General features: G+C 53.0%; 10 protein-coding genes across 10 annotated transcripts; 5 read left to right on the top strand and 5 right to left on the bottom strand.

The window, feature by feature from the left end:
• Positions 1-130: 130 nt before the first annotated feature.
• On the top strand, positions 131-1,558 carry MRET_1341 (uncharacterized protein; the record flags this gene model as incomplete). Its single annotated transcript, XM_027627968.1, has 1 exon — positions 131-1,558. One exon carries the CDS (start codon positions 131-133, stop codon positions 1,556-1,558), a length of 1,428 nt encoding a protein of 475 aa, XP_027483618.1.
• Position 1,559: 1 nt separating this feature from the next.
• Positions 1,560-5,609, bottom strand: MRET_1340 (mitogen-activated protein kinase kinase kinase; the record flags this gene model as incomplete). The annotated part of the gene is made up of 1 exon (XM_027627967.1): positions 1,560-5,609. One exon carries the CDS (start codon positions 5,607-5,609, stop codon positions 1,560-1,562), a length of 4,050 nt encoding a protein of 1,349 aa, XP_027483619.1.
• Positions 5,610-5,719: 110 nt separating this feature from the next.
• MRET_1339 (Rab6A-GEF complex partner protein 1) lies at positions 5,720-8,857 on the top strand (the record flags this gene model as incomplete). Its single annotated transcript, XM_027627966.1, has 1 exon — positions 5,720-8,857. One exon carries the CDS (start codon positions 5,720-5,722, stop codon positions 8,855-8,857), a length of 3,138 nt encoding a protein of 1,045 aa, XP_027483654.1.
• A 71-nt stretch (positions 8,858-8,928) lies between these two features.
• MRET_1338 (uncharacterized protein) lies at positions 8,929-9,345 on the top strand (the record flags this gene model as incomplete). The annotated part of the gene is made up of 1 exon (XM_027627965.1): positions 8,929-9,345. The coding sequence occupies one exon, from the start codon at positions 8,929-8,931 to the stop codon at positions 9,343-9,345; it is 417 nt and encodes a 138-aa protein (XP_027483552.1).
• Positions 9,346-9,416: 71 nt separating this feature from the next.
• Positions 9,417-10,331, bottom strand: MRET_1337 (solute carrier family 25 (mitochondrial dicarboxylate transporter), member 10; the record flags this gene model as incomplete). The annotated part of the gene is made up of 1 exon (XM_027627964.1): positions 9,417-10,331. One exon carries the CDS (start codon positions 10,329-10,331, stop codon positions 9,417-9,419), a length of 915 nt encoding a protein of 304 aa, XP_027483560.1.
• A 283-nt stretch (positions 10,332-10,614) lies between these two features.
• Positions 10,615-14,311, top strand: MRET_1336 (manganese-transporting P-type ATPase; the record flags this gene model as incomplete). The annotated part of the gene is made up of 2 exons (XM_027627963.1): positions 10,615-10,616; positions 10,651-14,311. Coding segments are annotated over 2 exons (3,663 nt in total).
• A 244-nt stretch (positions 14,312-14,555) lies between these two features.
• On the bottom strand, positions 14,556-17,183 carry MRET_1335 (mitogen-activated protein kinase kinase kinase; the record flags this gene model as incomplete). The annotated part of the gene is made up of 1 exon (XM_027627962.1): positions 14,556-17,183. The coding sequence occupies one exon, from the start codon at positions 17,181-17,183 to the stop codon at positions 14,556-14,558; it is 2,628 nt and encodes an 875-aa protein (XP_027483558.1).
• Positions 17,184-17,485: 302 nt separating this feature from the next.
• On the top strand, positions 17,486-19,252 carry MRET_1334 (5-oxoprolinase (ATP-hydrolyzing); the record flags this gene model as incomplete). Its single annotated transcript, XM_027627961.1, has 1 exon — positions 17,486-19,252. The coding sequence occupies one exon, from the start codon at positions 17,486-17,488 to the stop codon at positions 19,250-19,252; it is 1,767 nt and encodes a 588-aa protein (XP_027483557.1).
• A 1-nt stretch (position 19,253) lies between these two features.
• On the bottom strand, positions 19,254-19,682 carry MRET_1333 (uncharacterized protein; the record flags this gene model as incomplete). The annotated part of the gene is made up of 3 exons (XM_027627960.1): positions 19,254-19,435; positions 19,459-19,585; positions 19,614-19,682. The coding sequence occupies 3 exons, from the start codon at positions 19,680-19,682 to the stop codon at positions 19,254-19,256; spliced, it is 378 nt and encodes a 125-aa protein (XP_027483556.1).
• Positions 19,683-19,736: 54 nt separating this feature from the next.
• MRET_1332 (Rab guanine nucleotide exchange factor SEC2) lies at positions 19,737-21,977 on the bottom strand (the record flags this gene model as incomplete). Its single annotated transcript, XM_027627959.1, has 1 exon — positions 19,737-21,977. One exon carries the CDS (start codon positions 21,975-21,977, stop codon positions 19,737-19,739), a length of 2,241 nt encoding a protein of 746 aa, XP_027483555.1.
• Between the last annotated feature and the right edge of the window lie 27 nt (positions 21,978-22,004).

Here is a 22,004-nt window from a genome sequence, read left to right as displayed (position 1 = left end):
CGTCTTCAACACGCGCCTGGGCCTCTAGCCCAGCGCCCCGACCAATCACACCCCTCAGTATCGGCCGACGCGCTCGCCAAGTTCCACATGGCCCATGCACGGACAATACGCTCAGGCTCGTGTGTGGCCCATGTTGAAGGTCCGGCACCTGGTGGCAGGTGCACTGCTAGCACTCGTTTGGTCGCAGTCATGGTACATACGAACTATCTTCCCCAAAGCCTTTTTTTCTGTGCCGAGGGAAATGCCGTCGTGGTATATCCGAGGCGGCGAAAGCAGCGCGTCGCCTCCCGTGACGTGCACGCCTATCCGCAGCGAGTATGTGGCTGATCCACAAGCGTACGAAACGAATCCATCTACCAGCCAACATGCACAAATAGCCGATGCATGTGAAGACTTGCGTATGTCTGACACGCTGGGCGCCGTGTTCCTGTCCTGCGATCCTGGACGCAAGGAATGGAATGTGTTCATGGGGCCCACCGCCAATCCTGCTTCTCGTGGGGCCCTGTGGGTACTAGATTACAAGACGGCACCAGACGCACTACCTGTGCTCGTCCCAATGGAAGGATATCCAGACTCGTACGATTTCCATCCGCATGGTATGAGTCTCTTTGTCTATGACGAGAACCATGCACGCATGTTTGTGGCGAACGAGCGCGCGGCAGCATCAACGATCGAGGTGCTGGACCTTGAGAGGTCGCATGAGTGGCGCGCCCAGTACGTCCGCACACTGCAGCACCCTGTTGGAACGCATATGCCCAACGCCCTTCACGCCGTCGGACCCCACGAACTGTACGTGTCGAACTCCAAGCTGGTGTCTCATCGTCCTCCTCCGCGCGCATCGTATGAGGCTGCGATCGCCGCCCAGTTGGGGAACTTTCTTGCGCCTTGGCTCTACGTGGCTTTGACGTACCGACCGCTCTTTCACATATTCTCTTTCCTGGATGACTTGCTGGGGCTGGGCTACGTGTCTCATGTTCGCTTCACAGACGACGGCGACGTGACACACTCCATCTTTGCGCAGCGCATCTCCTTTGCCAATGGCGTCGTCGTATCAGGTGAGCAGTTGTACGTCGCTGCAACAGGTGCCGCTGGCATTTACGTATACGATCGGCACAAGAAGGCTGCCTCGAAACGACGCACCTATGTCCCCCTGCCATTCCTGCCAGACAACCTGGCTCTGACTGTGCCGTCAGAGCATCGCACTTCCCCAGGTGTTCTTGCCGCCGGGCACCCGTCTTTGTCCGACATGCATCTCTATGCGTTGCACTCCACGCCAGCCCGACGTGCGCCCAGCTGGGTCGCAGAAGTGTGGTACAATGCGTCATCATCAACTGAGCACGACGAGGCAGGCGTACCATTTCCCAGCGATCGAGCTATACCGCGCCTGCCGTATGGGTGGCACGTACAGACGCTGTTTCAGTCCAGCGGACGCCATGCGCCCGATGTATCGGCGGCCACAACGGCGCTGTGGGATCCGACGCCCCAGGGTCATGGCGCCTTTTTTGTGACCAGTCTGTATGGGCCGAGTCCTCTCTTGTGCAAGGGCATGTATTCGTAAACTATAGTCCATCATCGGGTTCTAGCATGGCTTTGATCTGCTCGCCTTCCCTGCGGTATTGTACATCAGCCACAAGTGCCTCATACCGAGGATGGCTGTGATCTGGCGCGCCAGGGACGCTGGAAAGTGAAAACGACGAACGGCGCGTGCCGTGCGTGCCGGAAGGTACAGACAGCCTGGCGTCATCCACAAGCGCATGGTCGGTGCTCTCTTCCTCGTCCATCAGGCGCTGCGCCTCTTCCTCTTCCTCGTTGGCGGCATTCAATTCCTCCACAAGCGCTTGGATCCATGCATGCTGCCTCAGCTCGACAGCCGATGGGCGCTTTTCGGGATCGATTGTCAGGCACTGTCGGATAAAATCGATACCCAGCGGACTGAGCTGCGACTCGTCTGGCAGTGCGGGCGTCTGCTTCGCCATGCCAATGTGGAACATGATCGCCCACTCATTATCAAGATTGTGCCATGGCCGCGTGCCTTTGGCACACTCGAGAATCACGCAGCCCAGACTCCAGATGTCCATCGCATTCTCACGTCCCTGCGTCTCGCCCTTGACGACCTCGGGCGCCATGTACATCGGCGTGCCTTGCAAGCTTTGTCCTTGGGCGTTCACGGCACCAGGCTGCAGGAACGACGAGCTTCGGCGGGAGGCGTTCGTAGAGATTGATCGCCGAGACAGCACCTTGGCAGCACCAAAGTCGACAAATTTGATGACGCCCATGTGGTCCAGCAGAATGTTGTCAGGCTTGATGTCTCGGTGGACCACGCCTTGCGAGTGGAGATACATGAGTCCATCGAGCATTTGGAGCGCATAGACTTGGAGCACAATCTCGTCCTCGATGCGACCATGCTCCAGAAGCTGTGTAAGACTACCGCCCTGGCAGTATTCTTCAAAGATGTAAACCTTCTCGCGATGCACCTCAATGCCGTAGTACTCAACAATGTTGGGATGCCGAAGCATCTCCATCACATTCATCTCGTCGTGGATCTGCTTGAACAGATTTGGCGAAGATGTCAATTCTTGGAACCGAATCTCCTTGACAGCCATCAGGCCACCCGTATCGAGATTGACCGCGAGGTACACAGTACCAAATGTGCCACCTCCAATGAACCGTCCCTGCTGCCAGCGCATCTGGACGCCCCGTGATGCCAGCAGTTGCAAGCCGCGGTCCTCTAATCGTGTATCGTCAAGCACGCGTCCGATCACATGGCGCTCGCGCAAGACATCCTCGCGCTGCTTGTCACAAACACTAAGAGCGTCCATGCGCCGTTCCAGGAGGTTCATGACTTCTTGGCTGTAGCTGGCCGTGTTCTTCAGCGTGCCTTGAGCCCCACGCTTCGCCCGCTTCTCTTCCTTCTCCTTCACGGCACTGCTTCGAGCACCAAGGATATCAAAGTGCGAGATAAGCAGCGCCATGCAGCTCGATACCTTGCTGCGCAAGCTGAAGAACTCCTGCTCGCTCAGCAAAAAGATATTTTCGCCCATCGTCATGGTCATGGCATTTTCGAGGGCCTCGACGGCCCACTTGAAGGTGCGCCGCTCCGTCAAGACACAGTCATCACAAATAAACGCAATCCATTCGACCGACAGCTGCACAAGCGCCGTCGACAGGTGGGAGTGCAGCCGCATACTCTGTATGTATCCAAGCACGCGAGAGCCCTGGTCAAAGGCAATGCTGAAGCAGGCATGAACAAGCTCATCACAGAGAGCCTGATCTGCCAAAGTGAGGGGCCGCAAACGCAGCATTTGCTGTCGGATCGCTGGCACAGAGTGCACGACCACATCCGTCAGGGCGTAACCCGCCTTGGTCATCAGCTTGAGCTCGTGCTGAATCAGGCTCAAATGCGCCATGCGTTCATACACAGGCGCGAGTGGGAATGTGTACATTGACACATTCGAAGCCTTGGGCTCTTTACCTGGCTCTTCATGATGCGTCATCGATGCATGCTCATGGCTGCCGCTGGGCGTGGCACCCGGTCCATACATGGAAAACTGCCACGCCAAGTGCTGCTTGCATTGCTCCAAATGCGGGCCGACGCCATTCGCCACGAGTCGAAGTCGCTGCTCCTTCATGTCGACCTCGATCCACGGGAGCGGGAGTGTCATGACACGGCCTGTCCACAAGAACGGCTCGCGCGGCGTCAAGAACAAGAGGTACTGTGGGTGCGGCGGAGCTGTCTCCGAGACGGCTGACGAGATGTCCTCATCGAGCGTTTCCCAACGTGGTCGCACACACTGGAAGACCAAGTCCTGGATCACATGCGGCTTGTCGTGCAGGCTAGGCTCCGCGAGCAAAAACACACCGCGCTCCTCAAACGCGGATGTATAGACCAGAAAGTAGTCGGCCTTCAGCAGCGTCTGGAGGAAGCCATTCAAGTCGAGCGGTGGCTGGGTCTTGGCCGCCCGTAACGAGCGCAGGTCGTACTCGGCGGCCGTTTCTAGCTGCGTGCGGATGCGCCGCGCGAAACCAATCAAGCGACGGCTCCGGACGCGGGCATTGTTGAATACGGTCTGGATCCAGCGCGTCATGTCTGCCACGCTCATGGGTACGCGACCGCCGGTGAGGCGCCCCGTCTTGGGTGGTTCGGCCCTGCCGTGCTGGGCCAGTTTCGACTCAGCTGCTGCCACGGGCACTTGCAGCTCGCGCTGGAAGTAGGTGATGATGCGCGCAAAAATGCGATTGATCATGGCGGCCATCTTGTGGGCGACAATGACGTCGCCGCCTGGGACGACATGCACAGCTGACGCCAAAAAGTCCCATTCGGGTTCGAGGAGATCGACTTCTTTAAAGTACGGCGTGCTCTTGAGGCGAAAAAGAAGCAGGCGGAAGAAAAAGTGCAGCGCACTGCAAATCGACGCGTCAAACTTTTCGTCACTCTCGACCGGCAAGTTCCACCCGATATCCGGCTCGGGCACGGTCAGCTGCACGTAACTTTTCTTGATGCGGCATGCCAGCGCCAGGACCGAGCGCAGATCCTCTGCGAGAGACTCGACGAGAACAACACTCGGCTCGTTGAGTTTGTCGGCGTACTCGAGACGCTGGCGCAAGGCGCCCTCGGCCAGCCACATGGGGAAGCGCACGAGTGGCATCACATCGGGCTCGAGCGATGAGAGATTCATGTCGCAGAACATGTGGTGGTACTCGCGCAGCGTTTTGCGCGCCATTTCGATCAGCATTCGCAGCCGCTTGAGTGTGCGCTGCTCAAACGCCTCGTTGATATTGCTTTCTCGAAAAATGCGCTCCACGGCCGACGTGTCGTCGTCCGACTCGACCTGCGGCACCGCCGGACTCATTGTAGGCCGAAGCTCTCCGTCAGATGACGTCAGTGTGCCGGTCCACCGGTGCAGGAGCTGTACCTGCGCTTGCAACTCACGCACGACATTATACCATGCTTGGAGTGCGGCGAGTTTTTGTTGGAACGGTGCCTGAGCCCACGCAGGGTACGCAGCTTCCAGCTGTCGCTGAGAGGGAAAGAGCTCATCCACCATATCGACGCGCTCGAGTACGTCATGTACAGCTTTATATAGCGCCTTGCGCTCGTCTTCTCCCGCTTGGGGCTCTGGTCGGCGGAACTGCATCACGTCGTCAATGACCGAGGGCACGAGCCGCTCGCGCTCCTCTATGACGAGATGCTCCTCCAGCTCAGCGTCATCAAACGTGCTCCTATGCCCCACGTGCAGCGCACGAACACTCAGCCACACGCCATACATCGTCTGCGCAGGCGTGGGTGTGGTGGCATCAGCCGCTGCGATCCGCTTCGTCTCTGATGAAAGTACATCACTCTCCAGCACAGAATGCAGCATCTTTTGCCACTCCATGCGCTTCTTCGGGTCATCCTCTGATGCCACATGATCTAGCATATTGTACTCTGCCTGCGGCGTACTGAGCTGCTCAGGCGTTTCAAGCGGCCCATGGGAATCAGTCGGTAGACGCTCCATGTACGACCTGAGGTATTCCATATTCTTGTCCGCCGCCTGCGCCGGCTCACCACGGCGCACCTCATGACGCCCGTCCCACGCCATCAAAGGATGCCGGTGGTCCCTAGGGGACATGCGCGTCAATCGGGGGCAGATTTCCCATCGGGCAGCGCCCTCCGCCTTCCTAGGCCCTCGCTTTTCATGCAGGGTCGGCCCCTGACCCCTTTTTCTCCACCTCCTTCGTCATGTACTGGCCGACGGGCAGTGCCCGCCGACTGTCTGTCGAGTCGCTGGGCTTCGCCGACATACACAAGGAGGCTGTTCATATGTCATGTGCGCGTGACGGCCTGCTGTGGCTCGTCCTGACGCGGTCTGCCCTCCTGATTTGGCGCGCTAAGCCCGCGGAGCTGGTCACGGCGATGGTGCGTACGGCGCGCAGCATACATGAATATGGCGCGAATGTATGCGCTTTGTGGCGCCACGATTCTGGTGCGCTGGTCGTGCGTACCGAGCGAGATACACTCCTTTTCTACGATCTCGTCCAGCCCACGGATTCGCCCGCCGTGCATGCCCTCTCTGACTCGACGGCACCTGACCTGGTCCCCTCCGCCCAGGCTCTACTCAGCACGTTTCAGCCAGCCACAGGCGATGCTTACCATACGATCGGAAGCGATCTCTTCGGCGGCCGCATTGCCCTGCAACTCGTGTTCCGCGATGCCCTCCAAGTCGATCCGGGCATTTCGGCCATCGCCAGCATCGACCCTGAGATCCTCGTTGCCACTCGTTCCCCCGCTGCCGTGCAGCTCGTACCATGGCCCAGTGCATCCGATGAAAAGCCGTCTGCACCACCCGCACCCCCCATTCTGCTCACGTCTTTGCCGTGGCTCACACCATCCCCCCTGGTGCACGCCGAGCATTCCTATGCCACAGACCTGTCCGCTTGGCTCACGGAAGATGGGTGTGCCTACATTGTCGGACAATCGGATGCATGGGTTGGAGCTCGTGCATACTCAGCCTCGGAAAAGGACGCGATGCCCGTCACGACGGCCGTCAATGCACGTTTTAGTCTGCTGGCCATCGGTTTGGAACAAGGCGATATCGTCATGTTCGAATTCCACACACCGACCCAAAGTCCGGAAAAGACGCACACGCTCTCTCTCTCCCCTCATGTCACGGGTCGCGTCACGTCTCTGGCCTGGACGGCCGACGGCCATGCCCTGGCCGTGGGCTACGAGCGTGGCTGGGCTGTATGGAGCATGTTTGGCCATCTCATGACGCACAGCTTCCGAAGCGACTGGCATTCCATGACGCGCGTGTATCGCGACACGTTTCAGTTCGGCACACAGAGCGTCTTTTGGGCACTGGGCGGAACAGAGCTCTTTGTGTTGCCCCGTGTGCCACCGGCCGATGCTCCGGTCAAAGATGACGACAAGACACTGGTGTATATTTTGCCATTCCTCAAGGCAGCATCAACTGCACAATTGATGCCTGCAGAGACGGACGGATGCTTCCTCGTGGGCGACACAGGCGCCTACATATATCGCGGGAATGAACAGAGCGATGCGGGTCTCCTGATGCCAGATAATGATATTTGGCGCCATGTCCCCTTTCCTCCCGAGTACCTGACATGGCAGTGGCCCATTCGTTATGCGGCTCAGAGCAGCGACGGCCGTTTTTTGGCCATTGCCGGACGACGCGGACTCGCACACTACAGTACCGTCTCGGGACACTGGAAAATGTTCGAGGTGGCGTCTCAAGCACTCTCGTTCTGTGTGCGCGGTGGTATGGTCTGGTTCCAGCACGTTTTGATCGCTGCGTGTGACTGCATGGGCGAGATTCAAATTCGCCTCTATTCGCGCGATCAAGCGCTGGACAATGCACATCTCCTGGACCTCGCGGTGCTCGACGCACCTGTTGTCACGCTGCAGCTCCTAGACACGAGCCTCCTCTTGTATCTTGCCAACAATACCCTTGTCCATTACAACATCACCACCACCCGGGAACATGTGCGCCTGATCTTGTGTGGCAGCATCTCATTCGAAGGTATCATCGGCGAGCCTTCACGAGTTCGCGCATTTTCTTGGCTTCTGCCGGAACAAGCTGAACTTCTCCCCACCGATGACTTGACGATGGCGACCTTGGTGTTTTTAATCGATGGCATGCTTGTATTACTGCGCCCGGCAAGAGCATCTGACGATGACCAACTTTCATATGATTTGCAAGTGTTACACGAACACATTGAGTCGTATTGGACCCCTATTTATGCCTATGAGGCTTTGCAACAGTCTCTATGGAGCTTCGATGGTCAGCGCGTGCTTGTTTGGCTGAACCTACTCCAGCATAGCGACGCGCCTGACTATGTCTTTTCGGTGGATGATACATACCCCCTATGTATTCTGACTGACCGCGGCATTATCCTTGGCGCTGATTCCCAAGCTGTCGTCCGACGCACGCTTGATACCACTGCCTATCGCTTGCGACTTAGCACCTCCCTTTTTCTCGATCGCATCCTTCGTGCATTACTTCAAAGGCGCCGTGTATCGGAGGCAATCCATTCCGCTGCACCGTACGTGCCTCTTGAATATTTCGCTCATGTACTTGAAGTGCTTGTGCATGATATTCTCGAAAAAGAAGCGGATGAGTCTACGTCTGCTAGCTTGGAGGACAATGCGCCCCTTTTACCAGCGGCTCTCGCATTCTTGGATCATTTCGATGTCGCACTGCAGGTGATTGTCCGCGCTGCCCGCAAGACGGAAGTATCGCGCTGGGCCTACCTCTTCGATGCAGCGGGACGCCCAAGTGACCTGATGCAACGCTGTTTGGACCGAGGCGATTATGCTTCTGCGGGTGCTTACCTATTGGTGGTCCACGAAATGGAAGACCGTCCCACAAGTATCCAAGCTACAGCCACAGCTCTTGCTCGCTTTGAAGAAAACGAGGAATGGGAAATTCTACGACATGCCTTGAGTTTTCTCCACGGTGTGGATCAGAATGGTGAGACGTTGCGAGTCTGTGCGTCTATCGCAGCAAAACTTGTTCGTGGCAAATCGCTACTCTCGATGGAAAATGATCTGGAAGGCGCCCAGGAAGTGCCACTCTCACGCACACCTTTCCAACCCAAACAGTCATCACGCAAATACAGTCTCAACGAGTCGCCACGCCGACCTTCCAGCCTCGCTCGCAAAACCAGTCTCTCTTCTATGCCTCTGTCCCCCGCGCAAAATACTCCTGTTCTGCGTGCATCTTCAGCACATGTCCTCCATCGCGCTGCCAGAAGTGCATCTATCACACTCTCTCCTTCGATGCCCCGAATGCAGGCCAATGGACGTCTCGTGATCCCCGTATCACCTTCGCCTGGTCCTTTGACCCCCAAGCCGTCATAGTCTGAAACCCAGCTGTAAGATTCCTCCACCTCGTAGTCAATTTTGTTGTCTCACTCCCAGTACTTGTTGGAATGGCACGCAACATTCGTGCAGCTCCGGCTTCCAAAAAAAAGACAAGATCATCTTTGGCTTTCTATCAAAAGAAGGAAGATGCAAACCAAGTCTCGAAATCAGCACAGCGGCGCCGAAAGCAGCGTGAACGCGAACAGCTAGCAGGTAACAAGGCGGGCATGCAAGAGCTGACAGATATGGTTTCTATGATAAAATCAGAAGAGGCAATAAAGCCAGCTTCACGACAAACTGACAGCACATTCAAGTCAAAACGCGAGATGCTTCGAAGAGAAAGACAGCGGCAACCAGTTATCTTGGCTGACCTTCATCAAAGTGTAAATCCATTTGCAGCTCTTCGAACACACGCACGAAACACCTTGGACCTTGCACCACGAAAGCCATTAACCGAAAATGATGAGCAAATGGACGCTTCATAACTTATAAGTGGAACTTTTATTCTTCCTATATATTCATATGTATTACTGGTATCATGAAAACGTACAGGAACTTAGGTTCCACGGACCCAGTCTACTGTTTCACGGAGCTTTTCCAGTACCGTCAACAAAATGACCGTGTTGGGTGCCAAGCGAATCCATGAAGGGACCCAGCCGCGGAACATGAACATGGGTCCTTCGATGCGCATGGCCTTGAGCAATTGCGGGATACCGCTGTCCGTCCCGCGGGCATTCATAACACGAGAGCGAATAACATCGGCTGGCGAGGTGATGGTCGTTGCAACCGTGCCAGCAAGCAGAGATGAAGCAAGGTATTGAATAAGTGAGCCAGGAGCAAATAGTCCAGTGTTCTGTAACGTCTCTTTGAAAAAGTCGTATGAGGCCAGTTGGCTCGAGTTCATCAGCATAGCACGCACAACATTGGGTGTAATGCCACGGAATAGGACATGCGCGCCCTCTTCACGATAGGCACGCATCAAGCCATTAATAGCCCCTTTGTATTGGAACTTTTGAGATGGCGCGCGGAACAAGTCGCTGGTCATGCGTACGAGAATAACATCAGCGGGATTACCAGCGACACCACCAGCTGCACCAGCGAGACTGGCAACGCTAATCTTGGTCCATATAGAAGTAGGCTGGGAGGGGTCTGTGTGGTGCGACACGAAGGTCTTGAGCTCCTCATACGCAGCGAATCGGGTGAGGCTGTAAGTCATCTGGCGCAAGATACTGGCGGAAATACCAATGTACAAACCACGGACACCTTCATTAACGAATGTGTTGCGCAGTAACTTTGCTGTTGAAATTTTGGCAGGAGAGTTTTGAAGTCGAACTTTGGCCAAATCAAGGGGATGCGTGAAACACACAGCAATGCTTGCGGCGACACCGCCCAGCCAAAATGGGTACTTTTTTGTCTGCTTCTTTACCACTTCATTTTTCGATGGAATTTGCTTCTCTTGTTCCATTGCCATGCTCACTTGGCCAAGATCACACCCACTAGGCGTCGTTTGGGAAAGAAGGGGCGCGAGACCGAAATTAAAAAATGTATGCCTGTGAACAAATTTTTATCTCCTCGCAGGGCAGACTTTTATTCGTTCTAGTCACACCATCGCAGGACTACATTATCACGGACTTGGCACATATGCGCTGACTCAGCAAAATTCCGCCGCAGCGAAGGCGGCTTCAGTTGGTCATTGTGAACGACGCGAATCGCCATCAATCGCTGGGGCAACGTAATTGCTGAGGTGTTCCACCATGTATGTACATTCAAAAGATTTTGCTAATATACAGGCGAGTCGCCGTGCAATCTGATGAGATTGCTAGTGTCACACTGCACAGGCGGAGTCCGTTGCTACTTCATGTGTATGTGCTCCCGTTCTTGTTCTTGTACCCCTTGCTGGCCTATACGTACTACGTGAAGTATGACGAATGGGTCAAATCAGAGGAATGGACTTTCGTGTACACAGCTGGACTATTGACTGCGCATGCTCTAACGTACTTGGCGACGCATTGGTCAGTTCAGGCCAAGGCTCTCTTCACGTCAACATCTGTTGACGCAGTCGACATGGCAGACTATGTGTGTGTACTCCCCCATCCGCACAAAGGGGAGGGTGAAATGTTGCGCCTTACTAGAGTAAGGCGCGAGAAGGAGCGTGATGAATATTCGTTCGTGTACCAAGCAGACAAGTATGTGCTTGCCTTTCCCGACTCGCAGGCGCCGCCTACCTCTATTACTTCTTCATCGGATATTCGCGAGCGCACTTTCCGCCGCGTTATGTATCCTCCAGATGCACACATGCCGATTGGAGATGTTCAAGAATGCAAAGGACTAAAGGCTGATAAGCTTGCGCGCGCGAAACGCATCTACGGTGGTAATGCATTGGATATCCCGGTGCCTCGTTTCATGGACTTGTTCATCGAACATGCCGTTGCACCATTTTTTGTGTTCCAATTGTTTTGTGTGGGTCTCTGGCTGCTAGACGAGTACTGGTGGTCGTCCCTTTTCTCGTTGTTTGGTCTCGTTGCGTTTGAATGTACCGTGGTATTCCAACGCCTTCGTACTCTGAGTGAGTTCCGTACCATGTCCATTCAGCCGTATCAAGTCCATGTTTACCGTGATGGTCAATGGGAAGAACTCTCTACGTCTGAATTGCTTCCTGGTGACTTGATGAGCGTTACTCGTACCAAGGCAGATTCAGCATTGCCTTGCGATGTTATCCTCGCTTCAGGCTCGGCTATTGTGAATGAGGCAATGCTCTCGGGTGAAAGCACACCTCTGCTGAAGGAAGGTATTACACTTCGTAATAAGACGGATATTCTCAATGACCAGGGCGCTGATAAGCAGCACTGTCTGTTTGGTGGCACCAAAACCTTGCAAGTGACGCCTGGCGAGCCCCTTGAGGGTGTGCCTGCGCCACCAGATGGCGGTGCTTTGGCTATGGTGTTGCGCACGGGCTTCGGTACGACGCAGGGCCGCCTGATTCGTTTGATGGTGTTCACCAATGAGAACCGCGTATCGGCCAACAATTGGGAAAGCTTTGTATTTATCGCTTTCTTGCTCATCTTTGCTATTGCTGCTAGTGCATACGTATGGGTAAACGGTCTTAAGATGAACAGGCCGAAGGGCAAACTCATGCTTGACTGTGTGCTGATTATTACGTCAGTTGTGCCGCCAGAGCTGCCCATGGAGCTGTCTATGGCAGTCAATGCTTCGCTCGTCGCGCTTGCCAAGCATGCCATCTTCTGCACGGAACCATTCCGTATTCCATACGCTGGACGGGTGGATGTTTGCTGCTTCGACAAGACAGGCACTATCACTGGTGAAGATTTGGAAGTACAAGGTATTGTCGGCACTACGTCGAATGGCTCTGAGCCTCTAAGTGACACACTCGTGGATCCTACACAAGCATCCACAACAACGAAACTTGTTTTGGCTGCTGCACACTCTCTTGTTATTGTCGACGACGAGGTTGTAGGTGACCCAATGGAGCGCCGCGCCCTCGAATCTATCGGCTGGACTGTCAAACCAGGTGATGTGATCTGCTCGAATGAAGCAAAAGGCTCGCAAGTAAAGATCCAGACTCGCTTCCTTTTCTCGTCGGCTCTCAAACGTATGTCAACATTGAGCCAGTTGCCCTCGAACAAGCAACTGCTTGCTGCTACGAAGGGTGCTCCAGAAGTGCTGAAACCAATGTTTGCTGTGCTGCCATCAAACTACGATGATCTGTATCGACATTACACGCGCCGCGGGAGCCGAGTCATTGCATTGGGCTACCGCTGGATGGATGCAAGTGCGGCGCGTTCTATCAAGCGGGAACAGGTGGAATGTGAACTCCAGTTTGCAGGTTTCCTCGTGCTGCACTGCCCACTCAAGGCCGATGCGATCGATTCGATTCAGCAGCTGAACGAGTCATCGCACCGCTGCGTGATGATCACGGGTGACAATGCTTTGACAGCTGTCCGTGTGGCCGAAGAAGTGGAAATCGTGGTACGCGAGCCAATTGTGCTGGACAAGCGTGAGGGTGGTGAGGACCATGATCTGGTTTGGCGCACGACCGAGGACAAAATTGTTCATGATCAAGATGTGGACTGCGATTTGCACCGACACCTGTTCGATGAGTATGACGTTTGTGTGACTGGTGCGGCTTTGCGTCAGTTTGAGACACAGCCTGCGAAGTTGCGTGAGCTCATTGCCAATACGGTAGTGTACGCGCGTGTATCGCCAAACCAAAAAGAATTGATTCTCAGTACACTCCGCTCTCTCAACTACATAACCCTGATGGCTGGTGATGGCACGAACGATGTTGGCGCCCTCAAAGCAGCCAACATCGGTGTGGCTTTGCTGGATGGCTCAGAGGAAGATCTAAAGAAGATCATGGAGCACCAGCGCCTGGAGCGTATGAAGAAAGTGTATGAATCACAACTGAACATGATGGCACGTTGGAATCAGCCCCCACCCCCCGTGCCGCCGGCGCTCAAGGCTGCCTACCCTCAGCTCGAAGAAGCACACCAAAAGGCCGCACGTAAGATGCACTCGCAACGCGCGTCAAATCCTATGGCCCAGTTTGACTTGTCCTCCATCACCTCTTCTATGCAGGACATGGATGATGAGGAAGGTCCGCCCCAGATCCGACTGGGTGATGCCAGCGTTGCTGCACCATTCACAAGCAAGCTATCCAATGTAAAGGCAGTCTGCTCAATCATTCGTCAAGGTCGTTGCACGTTGGTGGCTACTATTCAAATGTACAAGATCCTTGCCCTCAACTGTTTAATTCAGGCTTATGCGCTGAGTGTGCAATATCTGGATGGTATAAAAATGGGTGATTACCAGCTTACGGTGAGTGGTCTACTCATTACGGTGTGCTTCTATTGCATTAGCCGTGGCAGGCCTCTTGACCGCCTTGCCCCTGAACGACCCGTCAGTACCATCATCAATGTATACGTGTTTGGATCTATTCTCTCTCAGACAGCGTTGCATGTGGCAACAATGATCTTGATTCAGCGCTTGTCCGTGGAATTCGAGCACCCTGGCGAAGTGGATCTCGAGGCTAAGTATACACCGACCCTCCTTAATTCGGGTGTATACTTGCTCAGCATGTCACAAATTGTATCGACCTTTGCAGTCAACTATATCGGTCGCCCGTGGCGTGAGAGTATTCCGGAAAACAAGGCGCTCTACTATGGCTTGCTAGGTGCGAGTGCGGTGGCATACCTTGGTGCGCTGGAGCTTCTTCCTGAAATGAATGAGTGGCTTCAACTGGTCAAGATGTCGTCTGATTACAAGAGCTGGCTTATCGGGGCTATGTTTGTCGACTTTGTCGGATCTTACCTGCTGGAAATCTTTTGGAAACTGTTTGCCGACCTGCAGCCGAAGCCGCTCATCGTGCAAGGGCAAAAGCTACGCACACAGTACAAGCAGAAGGTCGTTGGCTCCGACAAGAAGCGTGATTAATGTGTCAAGCACAAATGCGAGCAATTTCAAGTCTATGCTTGAGCATGTTATATGGCTATCATTACCTTGAACTATCTTGTCTATATGCAAGTAGTCCTTTGACGCGAAAAGTCCATTCCATCCTAAAACATTGTGAAAATAGATGCTAGGCATGATATTATTGACTTGGAAGACCCAGGACGGAACCTGGAGCGGTATATTCGAGGAAAATGACCATCATTACTCAAAATTGTGACCAGAATTATCAGTCGGAGCCCTCGATTTCCGATGTATCAGCTGGCTGCAAGAGAAAGGCGTGTCCTAGCAATGCTTCCGCACTGGGACGCACAGTGTGATCGAGATTAAACGCGCATCTCAAAAAATCGGTAGCCAGGGGTGAGATATCATCGGGCAAAGGCGGTGCTCTGTTCTGCCCGATCTGGAACAGTGCCTGCATTTGATCGAGCCGAGGCCATGGGTGTACACCGCTAAACATCTCGACAACACAGCATCCCAGGCTCCAAATGTCACCTTTGTCCGTATACATACTCTGTTTCACAACTTCTGGTGCCATCCAAAACACACTGCCTTGCAACCCAGGGAACTTGCCTGACTTGGGGCCGAGCAAGCCACTTTCCACCTTTTTGCTGATACCGAAATCACTGATTTTGACGCCACCCTTGTTGTCTACAAGGATGTTTGCACCCTTTATGTCTCGATGCAATATGCCACCAGCATGAAGAAATTGAAGACCCAACAAAATTTGACGCACGAAATTCTGGACCAAAGGTTCTTCAAACGCACCATAATTACGCAGCAAAGATACCACAGAACCACCTGGTACATATTCAAGAAAAATGTTGAGGAATTTACCGTCAGAGTGTGAGTCAAGATATTGTACAATGTTAGGATGATGAATGGACTTTAGCAATTCAATCTCAGATTCAAGAGAATCCACCATCATTCGCCAGCGACGCGTGCAATCGTCATCACTGGGTGGGAGTTCCACTTGTTTAACCGCCATCAGCATGCCTGTTTTGGCATTCATACCCAGGAACACTTTGCCGAACGAGCCAGCGCCGATCAAAGCGCCCTTGTGCCATCGCATGCGTGGCTGGGTAAAGATCTCAGTTGTTTCCTTGCATTCCACATGCGTCGTTGGATGCTCCAAGACCGTCGAGAGTGATGTAGAATCAAACGAAGGTGAATGCATCGATTCGCGCCGCTCGAGGTCGAGTGTGATCTCATCCACTGTAACCATGGCCTTAGCAAGGTCTTTCATGTCTTCGTCAGATTTATTAGCTTGATAAAGCTTGGACACGGGATGCAATCGCATAGGCGGCGAAGGCCTGCGACTATCGAATCCAGGAGAATCTGGTGGATCCGAACACGAGTGCAAGTCATTGCTGTTAGTACTTGGAAAGAAATCAGATAAATGAGAGCTAATAAGTTCTGAGGGAGGACGTTGTCCAAAGAAGTTTTGCACACGTCGCCGAACTGCTGGAAGAGAGCTTGTTAAGTCAGGCGTGGCGGCCTTGACGCGATTATATGCTGTCGAGCGTGTAGGGGAAATAAAATCCTCCGTGCCATGAATTGAATTTCCGCCAAGCCCGTTCAAAATACTGAAAGTCGATGCACGCTTCGTTTTAGCTAGCGCATATCGGAATGAATCATTAGGTACCTCGCGCTGCGATCCTGGACGAAGTGGCGCGTTATCTGTTGTACGTAAGAGGTACAGTCCATGCTGCCAGACGGGTGCATAGTTGTGCGGCTGTGAACAAACAGTCATAAGTTCCATCTCAGACAATACTTTGAGCTGAGCATCTGCATCGGTCATGGCTACCACCCAATGACGCATATATCTGATAAATTCAGGATCCGTCGGGAGACCAAATTTATGAAGCACCTTCGATAAGATGTCTGACGCTCGTCCACATTGGCTTACATCCACACTGCGAGAAGAGCCATCCTCGGCCAAGAATTTCACGATGTGTCGTCGAATCGTTTCAAGGCTTTTCACCGGTGTACCTGTCATCGGATCAGTTGTCGTCTCGGGTGGACGTTCTTCCGACTCTGTTTCAGGGCGCCGCAGATTATACGGTGCACTAATTTGACCAAGACGTGACTTTGGGCCAAAGGCGCCGCGACCAACTGTGTAGCCCGTACTTGTTGGATTTGTCGTTGAAAGAGCGCTAGCAGGGCGGCGCACATGCGATGAGCTAGGGCTCCGCGGAGCATTTAAGATTGAGGGTGCCGGGCAATCATGAGCATCGGTTACACCTGTTGCTGTGTTGGGTCGTCGCGAGTTCGTAGATGATGATGATGATGGAGTGGTTGACCGCGACCCCAAATCACTTAGCGGTGGTTCCATGGTATGTGCCCGTTGTGTTGGTGTCATTGGATGCGCGAGAGGATTCACCATACTCATGACTCGTGCGGATTGCATAACTCCCAATGGTGGCAAAGAGCCATTCAAAGGTAATGGCGAGGCAGTCCGCACAGGATGAGTAGAGGGATGCGACATAGTCGCACTTCTCTGCAAAGGCGTGTTCGAGGATATTATCGGTGGTGCGTAAGACAACGGAGCGTTCGCATAGTTCATGCAGCTTTCAGCAGTCAACATTGATGAATTATTAGGCGCCGCGTTCATAGCACACTGCTTATGCAAAAGTCGGATCGCTGATATCAATCGAAGACGATCACCGACATTGGTAATTCCCATTTCTTTCAACACACCGTGATCCAAGTGCAAAAGTGCGCCGCCGTAAATGTCGTTACGCACAAAAGCGGACGAGTGTTGCCCAAGTTTGTTCTTTTGGAGCCATGCCGTTATTTCACTAAGGCCCCAAGAACGTACCGCCTGGTACGTGACGGAATCAAACGTATAATCCATATACGTTATTGGGATTTTTTATTGACCGGCCAGCGGTTCGGAGATATTATGAGGCAAAATAGGGAGAACGGATGGGGTGTTGAGCCCAAATCATACACACACACCTCGTACACGTCTAAATCCCCCGAATGATGACAAAGCACATAGTGTCGTTCGCTATGTCGACCGTATTACATTGTCGTTCGCCTTGCTGTAAATTAACCCGCATTTTTAAAACCCAAGTGATCATGTGACTTAAGAGCATCTTGTTCGTTTAAGCACTCGACTGGATCCGTGCGCATCACATCGTGTCGTACCTAATCATGCCTGCATTAGCAGCAGATCCTGTTTTACTATCCCTTTTTTCGAATAGGTTTATGGCTGTGGCAGAGTCTATGGGAAGATCACTACAACAAACATCCATATCTACCAACATTAAAGAGCGACTAGATTTCTCATGTGCCATCTTTGCTGCTGATGGATCTCTCATTGCCAATGCACCACATCTACCAGTGCACCTAGGTAGCATGAGTTTTGCTGTCAAGTACCAAGCTGATCATTTACACGAACTTGGTCAGGGATCATTTAAACGTGGTGATGTCGTATTGGCAAACCATCCATCTGCAGGTGGAAGCCATCTACCAGACATGACGTGCATTACGCCCGTCTTTGCCCCAGATCGTGATGAAATTATCTTCTTTACTGCAAGCAGAGGGCATCATGCAGACATTGGTGGAATTCTTCCAGGATCTATGCCCCCTAACAGTACGAATATTTTTGAAGAGGGTGCTCAGATTCGCTCCTTCAAAATCGTGTCAGAGGGTGTGTATGATCGAGATGGACTTGTACGAGTGCTCGTTGACGAACCCTCTAAGTATGCAGGATGCTCTGGTACACGATGCTTCCGTGACGTCGAGAGTGACCTCAAGGCCCAGATTGCAGCCAACCACAAGGGCATTCAACTCCTGAATGACCTTGTAGAGGAATGGAGTCTAGAGACAGTTCAAACATACATGACGCATATTCGCGAGAATGCCGAACTGTCGGTAAGAAATTTGCTACGACGTGTAGCGGCCATCCAAAATGCAACAGAACTACATGCTATCGACTACATGGATGATGGATCACCGATCGAATTGCATATTACTATCGATCCCCAGACCGGATCCGCTGTCTTTGATTTTGATGGCACTGGTCCTGAGGTTTGTGCAAACCATAATTGCCCAACATCTGTTGCTTACAGCGCCATTATATATGCGCTTCGATGCATGGTCTCTGAAGATATTCCCTTGAACCAAGGATGCTTGGCTCCTATTGATGTCCGCATCCCGCAGGGATCATTGCTGAGCCCATCAGATACAGCTGCTGTGGTTGGAGGTAATGTACTAACGAGTCAGCGCATAACGGATGTCGTATTTCGCGCTTTTGAAGCTGCAGCTGCGAGCCAGGGTGACTGTAACAACCTGACCTTCGGTACAGGTGGAAACGATGAGACTGGCCGCCTTATCGAAGGCTTTGGGTATTACGAAACCATTGCTGGTGGCTCGGGGGCAGGACCCTCATGGCACGGCACGAGTGGTGTACACACACACATGACCAATACACGTATCACTGATCCAGAGATCTTTGAGCGACGGTATCCCGTATATCTTCGTCAATTTGGATTGCGCTCAGGTTCTGGCGGTAGGGGACACTTCGTTGGTGGCGACGGTGTGATTCGTGACATTGAGTTTCTGGAGCCTCGCATGCAAGTGAGCATCCTATCTGAGCGACGTGTACATCGCCCATATGGCCTGCAAGGTGGTGAACCAGGTTCGAACGGAGTGAACTTGTGGATCAAGCAGCGACGCGAAGAAGATGGTGACTTATTGGAGCCTGATAGAGACGGACATTTGCCCCCTCGCGTCATCAATTTGGGTGGTAAGGCTACCGCTCAGTTCGGCATGCATGACCGGATTGTTGTGTACACACCTGGCGGAGGAGGTTTTGGCACGCCAGGGCATCAAGAGGCGCGCGCGTCGCCACGTCCAACACCCTTGCCATATCGTGGAAGTGTTGTGGACTGGCAGTCACGGCAAGTTAGTGCATAAATTAGCGACGCCGTAGCTTTTCCTGGATTTCTCGAATCTGTTCAGCTACGCGGTCTGATTCAGATTTGGGCGGGGGCGGAGCACGGTGCGTTTCAGTCCGCCGCTTCGCAAAGCCCGAGCTTGCTTGTGGCTGATTGTCAGAAAGTGGGTAGGGAGATGGTTCGTCATGCTTCTCCTCGTAATCTGAGTTAGCCAACATCACGTACCGATCTTTGAATCGCTTGTCATAGGTTCGAAGGGCGGTACGGGCTTGCCTTGCCACCGATGGGGTAAGTGATCCCATTCGTGCAAAACACGCTCTGTAAGCCGCAAAAATGAGGGCGATCTACTCAGCTGGTGATGAGTATGCATGCATACGTACCCAGCGTGTCACAGCTACGGTAGCATATGCTGTAAGGACCTGCTCAAGTATGCGAGTCCATCGACGCATGAGAAGAGAGTGTATTTCTCCACCATCGGACGTGGATTTCTACACGAACCCTGTCTATACAATATGTAGATTTTCCAGGTCCATGCCGACGCGTGCTTTCCAAATGACCTCCTTGTATCGCAAGACCTCCATCCATAGACTTTCTTCCCATTTGAGGCCTTGTCGGTCGTTGCGACCCGTGAAAGAAGTTCGAGCAGCCGTGGGAGCTGCTGGTATGGCAGGTGAGGGCGTCTCTGATGAAGACGGATTCTCTCCAGTTAGGGAAGGATCAGACGGAGCTTCAGAGCCTTCCAACTCTTGCACATCTCCAGGTTTTGAAGTATCAGAATGTGGTATCGGATCTTTATCATTTTCAGCCTCATTCGCTGGCTCCGAGGCATCGCTGTTGGATGCGTCGGCATCAGGAACACTAGGCTTATCTGACAAATTAGTCAGAGGCAAAATAGATGATGGACGCAGCATATCCGATTCGTCCTTGCCTTCAAGCACGACAGCTCGCTCCAAGGCTCGAATAAAAGCCCATATAGCACAAATAGCGCGTAGACGATACAGGCAATGCTGCGAGCACAAGAGGTAGCGATTTGATGCTTGTTCAGAGAGCCGGAAATAATGAGTGGGAATGGGAAGCGATTCGTTTAGACCCGGAGAAGAAGTTGATTCCGCCATTGGCGCTTTTTCTTTGGGATCATCCGAGGGCAGCGTGCGTGAACGATCGGCATGACCTCTCCGAAGCGTTTGAAAGAGCGAGGGAAAGCTCCGCCGAGTCGTGGGATTCGTTCTAGCAGTAGAATGCGGCCGATGTAGGCCTGCGTCAGCCGAAGAAACATGTGGCGTTCCTTCCATGATCGAGGTGACATTTAAAAGAGGCGCCGAACACAACGTGCATGATGCAGCTGGCAATGCGCCATAGTCCGTCCGCAAAGCTCGTTCGTCAGGCACAATGCCACCGACAAAAAGGGGTTCAATAACAACCTCACCATCAAGTACCGACGCAGATGCCTGGCGTCTGGCCAGCCACGTAAGACCCGGTGCCTGGGAAAGTCGCAAGCATGGATCTGTATCTTCTTCCATCACGCGACGAATGAAGGGAAGAGATGTCTGCGAGGACAAGCGCACAAGCTGTTCAGAAAATACTGGAAGATGTGGGTAATCATTGTGCCTCGTATAAGATGCAGCACTGGTCGCTGTAAGGTTTCCATTCGCAGACATGGTTGTGTTGATAGACGGATCCTTGGTCCAGTCTTCACCGCGCTTCTGCATGGCAAAGAAAGGGTCAAGCTGCTGCCGAAGACCACGAATATGTGATAAAAAGGCAAGAAACTCCTGGTATGGTGGAATGTTGATATGGATCTGAGGGGCACACATGGGAGAAGTCAGAGACGAGCCTTGTTGAGCCGGTTGTTTCCGCAAAGCATCTACTTCTGACTGGAGCGATTTAAGCATTTCTTGGTGATCAGCCATTATGCGCTCTGCATCCTGTAATGAAGCTTCCAGCTCCTTAGAGCGAGTCTCGCTCCGTGAGCGATTCAAACGCTCAACTGCCACCATCTTATTCGCCTCATTGAAAAGAGATGCGCTGAGCTCTTCTAGTTCAGCTTCAATGCGCGTCCTATCATTCTCTGCTTTTCCGCGCTGGGCTGTGGCATCCACCACACGCTCCATCATTCTTTGCATTTCTGACGACACATGCGACTTTTCCACCAAGAGCCCCGTACTGAGAGCTGATACATATTGGTCGCGCTCCTTGCTAAGCTCTTCTACCATGGCCTTGTTGGTCCGAAGACTGTTTTGCGATACAGTCAGCTCGTCCTCCAAATCCGACATGCGATTGATGGCCGCCACAAGCTTTGTATTGAGACTGGACACTTGACTTCGAAGCTCTGCTTCAAGCTCTTCAGGCTGCATCTTGGTCAATATCACTGTGCTCTGTGATGGGGACGACATCATCTTTGAACGCGGAACACTTTCCACCTCCTCTTGCGCTACAGCGGCGCCCGAGTCCGTAGCACGATCTTGACTGGATGCCACTTCAAATGCTTCAGTAATAAGTGCATCTTCTGCAATAGCTCGAGTTTGATCATCGTTTTCTTTTTGTTTGAGCGAACCCATTGCGCCAGACGACGACTGTTCTGGTAGTGAAATAGAGGAGGCATGATCGTTGGCATCGTTCGACGTGGACGCGGATTCATCCAATGCAGACGATTTCAGCTCACCTCGCATTTCATTACTGTCTGCCTCTTTTTCCTTTCGATCGTCATCGATTGGGGCAGTCTTATCTACTCGGTTGCGGCCCATGAGCAACACAAACCCACACGCACCGGA

This window comes from Malassezia restricta, chromosome II, assembly GCF_003290485.1.
Source record: "Malassezia restricta chromosome II, complete sequence".
In the NCBI taxonomy this organism is placed as follows: Eukaryota; Fungi; Basidiomycota; class Malasseziomycetes; order Malasseziales; family Malasseziaceae; genus Malassezia; species Malassezia restricta.
The sequence above is the reverse complement of the archived record's forward strand: the minus strand, read 5'-3'. Positions and strand labels throughout refer to the sequence as shown.